We start from the raw sequence: 13,174 nt of genomic DNA on the forward strand, positions 1-13,174 counted from the left end.
ATGTACTTGTATGCCTGAAGCCAGTTCCTCGGGACCATACCAGGATGCATTTATGGATAACGTCGGTTGAGCTGGAGTGGCACCAGAAGCGGCGCAGACTCACTGAACGGTGAGCTAACTAGGAAAAAGAGCATGGGCTGTCGAGTGTTGCCTCCATTCCCGGCAAGGCACGGGCTTGACCATCTGACATGGGCAGTCCTGTGCCAATGAAACCAACGGCGCTCGGCCTTGGCCTTGCCCATGCATGTCTTGGTCCTTGCTCTCACTCTGAGCCTGGCGAATCGGGTGCCGTTTCGGATTACGAATGCACGGCCCACAGCGATTCTCTGATCACACGGCTGATATGGTACCAATCATCTTTCAATGTGGCACCTTTCCCGGCTTTTAAGCCCATGACGCACAGGGGGGGAGGTATGGTTGGTGCGGGAAAGAGGGCATGACCTTCTGCAGCTTAATCTTTGCTTGATATTAATGCTTGGGGCAATCTACCGAAGGGAACACCACTAAGCATCATAGAACAAGTAATCTCAAGCTGTGAGATAACTTACATGGGTCTCACAAACCGAGAACAAAGTATGAGTCAATCAGTACTTAAGAGACCTGGAGAGCATCTGAGGAAAGTCTTTGCTATTGAAGACCATTCGATTCTTTAAAAGGCATCTAGCTGAGCAGGAAAGATAATGCATTCGTCACGCGGGTAGAGTATTGTTGAGCTACGTTATCTGCAACCGCTATCAACTTGACCCTCGCTACTGGCAACGTCTCTTGCGATGCTTGCGATAAACACGCTAGAGCTGGATACAGGAGGTGCATTGCTTGGGAGACGGCTGCAACATGAACGGCGCTGAGATGTGGCCTCCAATGTTTCGTGCTGCTGTATATCTGCCCCAGAACTCAGTAAAGGCCTCTGTTGTCAGTTCCTTTTTCAACATGTCCCTCACAACATATCCACCTCTCGCGACCTTCTGAGCCTGCTCCATCAGGAAAGCCTCGAGGGCCTCAATATGGAGTGGCTCTATTCTGCGAACGATTGAGCCCGTCCCTTCCCGGAAGATGATGTAGCTCTGACTCCAGGGCTGACCTTCCTTCCAGACCTTCTGAAGACGACTGAGGTCCAAGGTGTTGAATTTGTTCTTGATCTTCTCTGAGGGTCCGACAACACCGAAGCCAGGCAGACTGGTCTCTGCAAATACCAGTAGCCCGTGGCGGTTGACCGAGTCGAAATGGATGGCCCCAGCGTGGCGCCAGTAGAGCTGCGGCTTCAGCTCCGAGAAAAGTGCGAATGGAGAGGACACTTGGTCAAGAACCATTGCCTGACTCAAGGAGAGTGGCTGGAGGGGCGGTGTGCCAAAGACTTTCATGTCTTTCGCCGTGTTGAGCTTGATTCCGGGGTATACGTCTCCTCCATATCGACTCTCGCCCATCAGCGCATTGTTCTTCGGGTAGGACTGGAGGTGATCGACAATGGCGCGAAAGTCTCGCATGTTGAGGTGGTCCGCGTACCTAACGGCCAAGACCGGGCCTCTCCAGTCGTATGCCACGCCCTTCAGGTTGCTGAGTGCCTCAATCGAGGCGTTGCCGTCGTAGGCATATTCGTCTTTGATCGCTGAGTCGACGTAGATGAGATAGATGGTCTGTGTGCGGATTCGAATCGCCGGGCAGGTTTTGTCTTCCAGCTTGGTCATGTTGTGGCTGTCGGTATGGATGCCCAGGATGCCGTCGCAGTCCCAGTAGTCGTTGCGGAGCCTGTTGATCCACACGAAGCGAGGGCGCTCATCGTTATCCGGAAAGAGGATAGCTCTGCCGTGGGTTGGTGAAGGAGGATTGTGAGGATCGAAATCGGCGAGGGTATCGCAGAGCAGGTCGTGGACCGGTTTGTCGAGCTCTTGGCAGTCGCTGTCGCAGTAGCGGATGTCCTTGCATTGAGGACACTCGATCGATTCTTCTTCCGATTTCACTTCGCCACAGGCGGCACAAGTCAACAGGACTGAGACTGGGATCGGCTCGGGCCCCGCCATCTTGGAGATGCAAGTTATTCCCCCTAAATCGTTGGCATCAGGAGATTCGGTGAAGCGGCGGAGAGAGATAAAGAAGCGAAGTGAAGTGAAAGGGGAATTGACGAGATCGCTGCCTGGGCTCACTAATACCCTCTGCAAAACCTCACTATTGTTTTGCCCTTCAATTCACTTTCCCTTCAGCTTGATATCTTCCCATCAAGTCGATCTAGTACTTGTCTCCACCCCAGCAATTCCGAGGTGTGCGAAATAATCACCCCAAAGATGAAAACTGATCAGGAAACAGCCATCGATCCATATGTTGCTAGCCAATATCGTGTTGAGACTTGGCTGCACTGGTCGCCATTCTCGACGCTATTGACTGATTCTCCAAGTGTACTTGAGATGGTTGCAGTAGTACTCTCGACAGTACCGTAAGTTGAGGCAGCCAACAAATTTCGTATTTGTACCTCCTTGGTGGGTCTCTCATCCTCGGGCCATGTTAGATATGCAGTAGGAAACAAGGGTTGAGCTCTTTATCGGCTATGATCACATTGAAAGGTAATTGAATGCTTGGTCAAAGCCAGGCAACCGAGGATTGCTAATTATAACCTTCAAGACTGTATCCATGTGAGTATCAGACCTCAGTGGGAGGCGGCGGCATATCTTGTAAAAGAACCTAGAAAAGATACCTGTGATATCGGGAATAGACTGAAGCCTTTCTTAGACTTGTTCCTTTCTATGACTCCGCAGATACTTTTTGAAATGGTGTCCACTCTGAATGCCCGAATGGGGTAATGAACGTCAACGCTCTCATTCCTGAGACCTTCATTAATCACGATGAGGCAGGAGTTTTAACTCTCTCCATTCTTTCCGCCCAAGACGACACTTCACGTTCACCATTATCCCTTTTCATACGTGCTTGTAATTGTCCTCTTGTCTCAAATTCTATGGAAATTAAAACCATCATCGCCGATTCATTGCATCGACTACCATGGTAGCCACGGAGTGGAACTCATGCGCTTCGACTCATGACCTTATAGTTTCCAAAATTGTTTTCTATCAACCACATTGTACTGACATATACACGTGAAAACTTGTAGATCAAACATGAAGCTCCCTGAATAACAGCCGCGAACCATCCGGGCGTATTGCCTTTGAATTATATCAGTTTTTCTTCAAGAAATGATCTAGTATAGCATAACAAGCCGCAGACGTCATGATCATGTTGTTTTGGGACTAGGTGAGACAGGCATGGGAAAGGAATGTCTGACTCTATCCCTTTACCGACGTCAAACACGCCCCGCGGGACTGGATTATATGGACGTGAGGAAGATGCTTCATACTCGGTGGGGCTACCCAGCATATTCGCAGTCATTTTCCAGTTTGAAACGATGTCTGTTCCTCTACCCTCAAAGTGGCAGAGTTCATTCAAACATCTGCCTAATTGGGCGTTGCCATTGGTTGGCACTCATATCTGACAGCGATCTACATGCCAAGTTCCACAACCTCAACCTTATCGAGCAGGCGGGTCCATAACACCAAGAAGAGATCTTCGCCCTAATGGAATGCCCATCACCACATTCGCAGAATGACAATGGTGATCTCATTCTCTCACGAGGTTGTCGGAAACACGCACGAAAAACACGTGAACCGGTGAGGATCACCAAGCAGGTTGAGTGACGTTGGACTGGATGTTGAGAAAGTTGAGCGTGATGCTGGGAGCTCTGGGTATAAGTATCGAGCTCTTTCTCCTCGACGATCTTGCTGTCAGATACATTTCAACAGAAGACAGTGTCCGCAATTCATAGCTCTTCACGTTCCACTTCACTCCACAAATCATTTATTGAACGGTTATTCTCGACCATCCGCTCGAATCTTCAGGAAACAAAATGCAGTTCTCCACTCTTTTCATCGCCGTCTTCGCCGCTGCCGGTGCCCTTGCTGCGCCCGCCCCCAACGAGGGTGCTGGCCAGCCCATTGCCCCCAGGCAGAACGGCACAGAGCCCGGCATCGGGGATATCCCCGGCGTCAACAACCCTACGGGCCAGAACGACCTGTGTGGCTTCTCGAAAGACATCTGTCGTCCTGGCAGGGGCTTTGCAGACTGCGATGCCCAGTGCAAGACCTGCGCGGGCAAGTATGGCAACTACAGCTATGGCCGCTGCTGCGGTCAGACGAGTCTGTAAGCTTACTCTTATGCCCTCTATTACGTCTTGTGCATATGCTGACAAACCTCGTATCAAGGGCTTGCTGCTGCTACTACTAGTTGCACCGGGGGAGAGAACATTGCCTGAAGTCAAGGGGCCTACTGTAACGACCGAAGATGGCCCTGGAAAGCGCAGTGAAACTTTCGTGGTTCTATGTATGAAGCTCTCAAGATAGTCAACGCTTTTATGAGCCAACGCGACAAAGTAAATCTCGTTCACCGTCTCCGCTTCTGTGATGAAATGCAAATGCAAGGGCGCGGATTATGGTATTGTGAGCGTCCAGGATATGCCCTCGCGAGAGTCAACTGTTACATTCAGAAGGAATGTTGTTCCTGAGCTCTGTTATGCGGTTACAGCTTTAAGTCTACCTTCGCTAGAGCCGTCGCTTGCCTCAGTGCCAGATCCGCCAGGATCTCTTCACTTCCTCCTCCAACAACCTGTGTGGCAGGTTAGACTTTATTCACCACATTCTTCTCAATGAATCGACTTACCAGCATGCGAAGATCACGCGTGATTTGCTCCACGGTCGCACCGCGTCCCCCCTTCTGATATCCGGCACCTCCAAAGATCTGTTGCGCCTCACGCGCTGCTAGCTCCACCATCTGGCCGCCCTGCACCTTCAAGAGCGCAATCTCGCTGGCAATCGCTGCATCTTGCCACCCCTGGGGTGACTGCTGGACCTGGTACGCGACCTGTTCGAGCCAGGCCCAGTGAGCCTCGACGCGGTGCGCCACCTCCGAGAGCTTCCGCCGGATGACCTGGTTCTCGAGGAGCACTTTCCCAAACGTCTTGCGCTCCGTGGCGTACTGGAATGCCAGGGCCAGGCACGTGCGGCTCTTGCGGTTGCACTGCACAGCGAGGAGATACCGCTCGCGGTTGAAGTTCTTCATGATGATGGAGAACCCGCGGTTCTCGCGCCCGATGAGGTTGCCGGCGGGGACCCGGACGTTCTCCAGGTCGACGAAGCTGGCGCCCCCCGCGTTCTGGCCGCTGTTGTGGATCTTGGTGATTGTCACGCCCTCGCTCTGTAGGGGTATGACAAGGACGGAGATGCCGCCGGCTCCGGGCCCGCCTGTCCGGACCGCGGTGGTCATATGCGTGGCCCACGGGGCGCCGGTGATCCATTTCTTTACGCCGTTGACGATGTAGTGCCTGCCGTCGGGAGACTTCACCGCTGTGGTCTGGAGACTCGCTACGTCAGATCCTCCACCCGGCTCGGTGACCCCAAGGCAGAAATTTGTCTCGTTGGAGAACAGACCCGGGAGCCAGCGACTCTTTTGCTCCTCGCTCCCGTGGTGGAGAACAGGTGGGATGCCGATCGGCGTCGCGCCGCCCAGGGCGACCATCACGCCGCCTTCCACCCTAGCCAGCTCATCGGACGCGATGAGGAGGTGGAACGCGTCCGTCTGGTCGTTGGGGATACCGGCTAGCCTGGGGATGTCCCTGGGCCGGTACTTGTCCGGCACATCGTCGAATGGGATTCCGGACCGGCAGTAGTCGAGCGCTGCCTCCCGCGGCACTTCGCCTTGCTCCTCCCAGCTCAATGCATGGGGCAGGACTTTTTCGTCGACGTATTTCCGGATGTTGTCGCGCAGCTGCCGATGGCTCTTGTTCAGATACGGAGACTTGCCAGTGCGGTACCAGGCGGGCTCGCTCCAGGGCACGCGCTGGTCGAGGTTGAGCTTCGGGTCCGGGGCCATGCTTGATGTTGAGGGAATGCATGTACCGACAAAATCTTTCCCCCAAGTTCATAAATGGGTAGACTCAGCCTTTGCTTGTCATATCATTTGGCTTGCTGGCATCCTGTGAAATTAAGGTAAGCTTTCCTGGCGCTTCTGCATCAGAAAGCGGGGAAGCATCCGGTGCCTCGGCACCCTCAAACTCAATGCAAGTGTCGTCATCCTTCTCTATGTAAGTGGCTCCGTTCGAATAGAGCAACGTTAATTATTAGAACAGTCTATAATTCTAGTTTCAGAAACGAATATCTAAGTACCTCCTATGATATTCAGCCCTTCGTGCAGTTTCAGTGCGATGTACCCAGCGCTTATCCTGGCATCACCAAAGTCAAGCGCAGCAACCTCTTCAATGTCGACAAAGTCTTCAATGGGAAGCCGGAGTATAGTTGTGACACGAAGGAACTGTTCACAGATCCAGTCCTGTTGGCCAATCCGCAGCGCATCCGTGACAACCCAGCCATGCTCGCCAGCGAACAGATTCAATAGTCGACATAAAGGCCCCATGCTATGCCACGATCCTTGAGCTATGACGTGGCGCTCGTGCTCATCTTTCGATAGTGTATGCTCGGTTTCTATTCTGCGGCGCCTTGGTGAGCCGGGGGGCAGTGAGTGATGACTGGGAAACTCGATTGCTTGATTAGTGAAGTCGGCGATGCTCGATGGTCGCGTTCGGTTCCCAAGGAAGTATGGCAGCGAGAAACATATATCGTCAATGGTTTGCTGCATCGCATCTTGACAATCGGCTACGCTCATGATGGCAGCGGGTTCAGACTCGTATCTTGAAATCGACACCCCTTGTTGCAGAGCCAGCAGCATATGTAAGAGCAACAAGCGATACCATCTCCACAAGTTCCACACAGATGCTATCTGGCAGGAAGGATAGACGTCGCACATCTTCATGTAGCTGCTGATGGACGGGTCGAAGTCTAGGTCACTTCGAAGTCTCAGCGGAAGCCAGTCGGCTGGAGCGCACTCAGCCCAGGCCAACAGTCCCAGATGTGTTTTCAAGGCGTCATTAAACCATATTGTCCTGGATGTGTGCGAAACCGACTGAGCTTTCAATTTTGACATTCTGATGAATCTGAATCGCAAGTCGGCAATATCCGCACCCAGGTCATCGAGGATCGAGCTTGGGTTCGGCATCACGGTCGCATGTCTGGCTTTCGCCTGCGCGAGGGTCCGTTCCGAAAGCGGTCTGCCTTCGCGCAGTGCCAGCGAAACCTCGAGGTGGATCAAGTATCTTGCCATATACCCCGTCCAGCTCCCCGCCGTTGTCTGCTCGGGCATGTACTCGGCGACCGGAAGCAACGACAGTGCGCCATTGTAGTGATGGCGTAAGACCTTGCGACCGCCAAAGACGCTGGACACATTCTCGTACCAATGGAGTATCAACGCGGCAAGGATCGTGCTAGGCTGGCTTCTCTGGGCGGGGTCTTGTATCGCTGCTCGAAGACGGGCTAGGCTGTGGTTGAGACTCTTATCGGGCAGCAGGAAAGCTTTCGGTCCTTCTGTCCAGAGGACAAAGTACTTTGAGGCGACACTGGCGACAGCTGTAGATAAAGCCGAGTCTTTGGGCTCCGAGTTGAGCAGCGGCATGATCACCTCGAAGAGTCCATGAGAAGAGTCAAAGCTGCGGCCCCCCAAACAGTCGCCCAAAAAGAATGACACGGCATCATTCTCAGGCCCAAACGGTACGGTTGACGATAGTGGCGAAATAGAAGGCCGCCCTCGGTCTGGAGTTCCAGCTTTGCCTGAACCAGTGTCTGCTGGTCGTGGTGATGCTCTGCAAAATTTATAGGTTTGATCCTGGATCTTGAATGGCCGAGGTAGCTTCTCATAGCCCCCGCAGTTCCTGTCGGCCTTTATACAACGGTGGCACTCTGGTTTCGCCTCATCGCATTTGACGCGCCGCTCTCTGCAAGTATGGCACCGGCCGGAAGGTCCGAGGTTAACCATGCTGGTTAGTCCGAAAGCGGTCCGCTCCTTTCCAAACAGGCAAAGTTTATGCGAAAGGCATCTCCCTACGGGATGGATGGCGTGGGGTACTTTATAACATGATATCTTGGAGTATGTGTGGCTTAGCACGTTCGTCAGTCAGCTCCAGGCTGCCCACAGGTAGTCGAGGATTCAAAGCATACAGAGAACGGGCCCTGAAGAATGACTAGGAACGACAGCTGATGAATCATTCTGATGAGGCTTAGGTGTAGCGTATGTTCCCCACATAAATCTGACATGACGTGGGCTCTCCAGGCTCACCTCGCAAAGAGATTACTCCATTTGGATTAGCAGCATGTCTCCCATACGCCTGCCAAGACAAGCCTCGACTGTTTGCTTATTAAAGAACATGCCCCAGACGGTGATAATATTCATTAAAGAGTCATGGGAAACTAGGGCTTTTAGTTCAATCTCCTATCTGAAAGAATGAAGCCACTTTCTCTCCTGTCGATCTAGTCTCTTTTATTTCACTGCTTGTCTTTTCTGCTCAGTCTGGTCAAGTATGATGGGGGCTTGGATCACGGCTTGTGGCCCTTCAACACACATTCGCCCTAAGAGTGGTTGAAGGTGACGCAGGGGTTTCGCCATTGGGAGTATTGTGGACAAGATACAGCAGGGATTTGTTTCCATTGCTGATGCAGGATTGAAAGCTTCTTCCGGACCAAACTTAGAAGGTCAAGGATGCCTTGGGTGACAAGGCAATTCTACAAACCTTCAACGTAAGAGCCAGATACCATTGCCAGATTGGTGCCGAGAAGGAATGGCCAACTGTGATCTTTACTTGGTTGAACAAGACCTTGAACAAGCTGTGTGCAGCTGGTGCTGTGCGGCGCAGGTAAAGAATGGAACACAGCTGACTAGTTAAGGGGCTGATGCTTGAGTTTGAAGGCCAGGATTGTAGCCAAGTTGGCATACAATATTCTGAAAAGTCACCTTTCTAGAAGAAATTCTGCGTTGCGACATATCATAGATCGTTCAATTCTCATGGATTGCGAGCCGGCCCTCCCCCCCTCTCTCCCTTGAGGCGGGTGGTTTCCACTCACATCAACTACGCCTCCAAAGCCACAACATCCTTCCCACAAATACCGTCACGATTTCAACAAGCCGCCTTTTAGAAGTCTTCCTCCTCTGCCGGAGGCTCCGAGGGCTCAGGAGCAGGCGTCTGCACTGGCGAACAGCTCACAAGCCTCCGGGTCGCGGGCTCACTAGCCGTCACAGTAGCCGTCGCTCGGACAGTCCGGGTGTAGTGCCTCGTCGTCGTCGGCTCCTCAGGCGGCGCCGCCGTCGCCGTGGTCGTGGTCGACGGAGCGGGCGCGCTAGTCGTAGGCTCAGACGAACCCTGCCTGCGCATCATGGTCATGGACCCTTCCGCCGCGCCGTCATCCAGCGTCGGCACGGGGGTGCTCGGCCTCGGCGCCGGGCGGGTCATGGTCGGCCTCGGCGGGCGGGCCGGGGCGCCGCAGTTCCGCAGGCTGACGACGGTCGTGGTGGCCGTGTAGACGGTGCGCGTGCCAACGGTGCGCGTGACGGTGGCGTCGTAGCTGGTCGTGCTGCACACGTAGCGCGTGCGGGTCGTCGCCGTGGCGCTGACCGTCTCGAGGCTGTAGGCCGTGCGGGTGAGGTGCACCGTCGAGGTGACGGTCGCCGGGGCTGCGGCGCTGGCGGAGTCTTCCTGGCGCCGCTGCCTCACGGGCACGATGGGCGGGGATGCGGTTGCTTCGGCTGGAGCCGGGACCGGGGCCGGGGCCGGCGGGAGAGCCGCCATGCCGCCGCCGAAGCCGAAGCCGAAGCCGCAGCTTAGTGACGAGGTGGCTGTCGCTGTGGTCGAGTACCGCGTGCGGGTGATTGTCATGGTAGTGGTTTTGTCTACGGTGTAGAGCCACGCGATAGTCGACTCGCAGGCGTAGGTAGTACGCGTGAGAGGCTGGGTCTGGGTGATTGTCGTCTGGACCCAGACTGTGTGGGTGACCACGACCGGCGGCGGGGTGGTGGCGGCCGGAGCAGAGGTCGTAGTTGGCGCCGGCTTTGAAGACCCGGTGCCTTGTCGCTTGATGAACTCGGGAGAGTCCGGGCCGGGCATGGTCATTGTGGGCATGGCAGGCTCAGAAGGCGTGGTAGGTAGGGCTGGAGGTGCGACGGTAGCTCGGCTTGTCGGCGACGGCTGAGCAAAGATAGACCGAGTGCAGTTTAGCTCGACCACGGCAATGGCCGTCGAGGTGTAGGCCGAGTAGGTGATAGTCGAGGTCACAGTTGGGTCTGCCGAGTTGATCGAGGTGGTAGTGCTCGGCTTCGGCGGGTCCTCTTGACGAAGGCGGATGTTGCCAGTTGGGCTGGCCGTGGCCAATGCGGCACCCAGCACAAGGAGGAGCTTGAACGCATTCATGGTCGCTGTTGTCACTTGACAATTCTTATGGCTGCTGAGCAACTTCATTAGTGCTATCATCAGTTGATCCCGGATTGCACTGTAGTTATATACTTCACACCGGGAGCCTCGGGCCACTGGCTCCTCGTAGAATGTGACAGGATCATGTACTATCTCATCTGGATTTCATTTCGAACCCCTCGCTTGTCTCAGGTACCCGCGTTACTGTGAGCACTAATCTCGAAAACTTCCATATTGACAAAAGCTTGTCGAGCCGGGATTTGCGTTGGCGGCAGTTGGCTGGGTGTGCCTTGTGCCTGGAGGGTATGACCTGTCAAATGGAGAAGATGCGGGGATGTAATTTGGTGATATTGATTAGACTGGAGTTGCCGGATGGGTGATGGGTGATCTTGGCGGCGGCTTAATGATCGTGGTTTGTTTTCTCGGATAAAAGGCCTCGTTTAACCCGAAGCGAGCATCTCAACTCTGAGGACTGTTTGAAACATGCGGGGGAGATCAGCCATGAGCAAACCGAGTATTTCCAACCGACCAAACAATTCCGTCGGATCGATCCGACTGGTTGTTTTTACTGCAATGAGTATAATAAGTATGCGCAGTGTGTTGAAGGCCCGGTCAGATTTGTTGAAACATTGAGCTGGCCAAGATCAAAGAATGGAATATAATGAAGAGATATCTTGAGCATGGCATAGAGTTTCCCCAGAACCACAGTCTCTATTTCTGTACCTTGAACGCTAAAACCACGTCTATCACTACCTATAATGCTAGACAACTGACAGGTCCTTGGAATTTACGACATCTCCAATATCACAGATTCCTCCAACAAGAAGGTCAAATGTCTTGGGGTCGACTAATATCACACGAAATAGGCCATTGTGCGAGATTTATGTCATGTCTCCGCCCGCATACTATATAGTTGTGAGATAATCGATCGATCGCAGATTGTGTGTAAGTGGTGTGCCATGATGCCATGATGTTTCTGCGTGGAATGACTGGACAACCCAAGAAGGCATTTTCCATTCACAACCAATGATGTACATAATCAAAGCTAAATCAATTCAAACGAAGCTGCGCTTCTTGTTGGTGGATGTTCCTCACGGTGGTTCGTCTCGGGGATCTTGCCGGAGGTGTTAGTTCCGTTCGTCTTTGTCAGCGGCCGTGTGTGGTGGTGTCTTGATCCCACCGCGTTAGCTTCTGGGCTTCTACCTAGACTTGCTAAGGCTTGGTTCCTCCGGGGCAAATTCGGCAAGTTTTTGCACGGAATAGAATGAGTCAGAAGCTTCCATTACAGTGGACAGCTCTCACTAAACATGGCCTGGAGCGTGCTGAAGAATTATTCTTGTCTGTGATGGGTCTAGGTGGTCAAATTTTCTGCCACATGCATTTTCCACTCGTGTCGCTCAATTAACCTCTCACCCCGTGGACATCACTGGACGTCACGTCAAGACTGACTGCCCCGCGATACGCAAGCAGCACGCAGCACGCACGCATATTCAACGTTGTGCCACCCACACAGCCAGGATCATTCAACATGGCGACCAACAACGACCACGTCCTGACCTTCACGTGCCCGGACAAGCCGGGCATCGTGCACGCGGTGACGGGCCTGCTGGCGGCCAACAACCTCAACATCCTGGACCTGCAGCAGTTCAGCGACCCGACCTCGCAGAGATTTTTCATGCGGGTCCATTTCGGCCCCACCGAGAGCACCGAGCACCTGCGGGCCGCCCTCGACGCCCTCGAGCTGGCCATGGACTACGAGCTCCGGCCCGTCGCCCGCAAGACCCGCGTGCTCATCATGGTCTCCAAGATCGGCCACTGCCTCAACGACCTGCTCTTCCGCGCCCAGTCCGGCCAGCTGCCCATCGACATCCCCCTCGTCGTCTCCAACCACCCGGACTTCCGGCCCATGGTCGAGGGCCACGGCATCCAGTTCCGCCACCTGCCCGTCACCAAGGACACCAAGGCCGACCAGGAGCGCCAGGTGCTCGACCTCGTCCGCGAGCACGACGTCGAGCTCATCGTGCTGGCCCGCTACATGCAGGTCCTGTCGCCGACCCTGTGCGAGGCCATGTCCGGCCGCATCATCAACATCCACCACAGCTTCCTGCCCTCCTTCAAGGGCGCCAAGCCCTACCACCAGGCCTACGACCGCGGCGTCAAGATCATCGGCGCCACCGCCCACTTTGTCACGGCCGACCTCGACGAGGGCCCCATCATCGAGCAGCGCATCGCCCGCGTCGACCACAGGTCCAGCCCCAAGCAGCTCACCGAGGAGGGCTCCAACGTCGAGAGCCAGGTCCTGGCCGCCGCCGTCAAGTGGTACGCCGAGAGGCGGCTGTTCATCAACAATGCCAAGACTGTCGTCTTTAGCTGAGCGCCATACTCCCTGCTGCCATGATTTACGGTTAGATGAAAAGCGAATCTCTGCATTAGAACGTGGTCCAGTTTACACAAATATTTGTTCCAAGAAATGATTGACCCCACTAGAGACTGGTAGAGATGTGACTCTTGATGCTGATCTCACTAATGATAGACACTTGATTAGTCTAGGTCATTCAGTCCAATGGATGACTGCCTGATCATCCCATCCACTGCCATTTTGATACACCTTTTCTTTTAATACTGTTGACTCATCCGGTATGATTCACAATGAGATGAGATGAAAGAAATGCCACCAAGGTTCCCTCCCAGGCTACCCCGCCAAAAATTTCGACATGTTGACGTTGCTTTAGCTTATCGATAAGAGATTAGATAAAAATTATTTAATGGGAGGCGCACCGTTCGCTGCCCAGAAATTTTGATCCGCGCCCCTCCATCAGTGACGCACCGGTGGCCTCGCGATCAAACATAAACAAG

The 13,174-nt window shown here is 53.9% G+C and overlaps 6 protein-coding genes across 6 annotated transcripts; 2 read left to right on the forward strand and 4 right to left on the reverse strand.

Moving 5' to 3' along the window:
- Nucleotides 1–788: 788 nt before the first annotated feature.
- On the reverse strand, nt 789–2,018 carry E0L32_006941 (uncharacterized protein; the record flags this gene model as incomplete). Its single annotated transcript, XM_031141629.1, has 1 exon — nt 789–2,018. The coding sequence occupies one exon, from the start codon at nt 2,016–2,018 to the stop codon at nt 789–791; it is 1,230 nt and encodes a 409-aa protein (XP_030994005.1).
- A 1,868-nt stretch (nt 2,019–3,886) lies between these two features.
- E0L32_006942 (uncharacterized protein) lies at nt 3,887–4,291 on the forward strand (the record flags this gene model as incomplete). The annotated part of the gene is made up of 2 exons (XM_031141630.1): nt 3,887–4,179; nt 4,264–4,291. 2 exons carry the CDS (start codon nt 3,887–3,889, stop codon nt 4,289–4,291), a joined length of 321 nt encoding a protein of 106 aa, XP_030994006.1.
- Nucleotides 4,292–4,554: 263 nt separating this feature from the next.
- On the reverse strand, nt 4,555–5,904 carry E0L32_006943 (uncharacterized protein; the record flags this gene model as incomplete). The annotated part of the gene is made up of 2 exons (XM_031141631.1): nt 4,555–4,641; nt 4,696–5,904. The coding sequence occupies 2 exons, from the start codon at nt 5,902–5,904 to the stop codon at nt 4,555–4,557; spliced, it is 1,296 nt and encodes a 431-aa protein (XP_030994007.1).
- A 285-nt stretch (nt 5,905–6,189) lies between these two features.
- E0L32_006944 (uncharacterized protein) lies at nt 6,190–7,896 on the reverse strand (the record flags this gene model as incomplete). The annotated part of the gene is made up of 1 exon (XM_031141632.1): nt 6,190–7,896. The coding sequence occupies one exon, from the start codon at nt 7,894–7,896 to the stop codon at nt 6,190–6,192; it is 1,707 nt and encodes a 568-aa protein (XP_030994008.1).
- A 1,150-nt stretch (nt 7,897–9,046) lies between these two features.
- On the reverse strand, nt 9,047–10,318 carry E0L32_006945 (uncharacterized protein; the record flags this gene model as incomplete). Its single annotated transcript, XM_031141633.1, has 1 exon — nt 9,047–10,318. The coding sequence occupies one exon, from the start codon at nt 10,316–10,318 to the stop codon at nt 9,047–9,049; it is 1,272 nt and encodes a 423-aa protein (XP_030994009.1).
- A 1,528-nt stretch (nt 10,319–11,846) lies between these two features.
- Nucleotides 11,847–12,692, forward strand: E0L32_006946 (uncharacterized protein; the record flags this gene model as incomplete). The annotated part of the gene is made up of 1 exon (XM_031141635.1): nt 11,847–12,692. The coding sequence occupies one exon, from the start codon at nt 11,847–11,849 to the stop codon at nt 12,690–12,692; it is 846 nt and encodes a 281-aa protein (XP_030994010.1).
- Between the last annotated feature and the right edge of the window lie 482 nt (nt 12,693–13,174).

The sequence above is a fragment of the Thyridium curvatum genome (assembly GCF_004353045.1).
Source record: "Thyridium curvatum strain D216 chromosome Unknown NODE_41_length_360454_cov_79.457556, whole genome shotgun sequence".
Classification (NCBI taxonomy): Eukaryota; Fungi; Ascomycota; class Sordariomycetes; order Thyridiales; family Thyridiaceae; genus Thyridium; species Thyridium curvatum.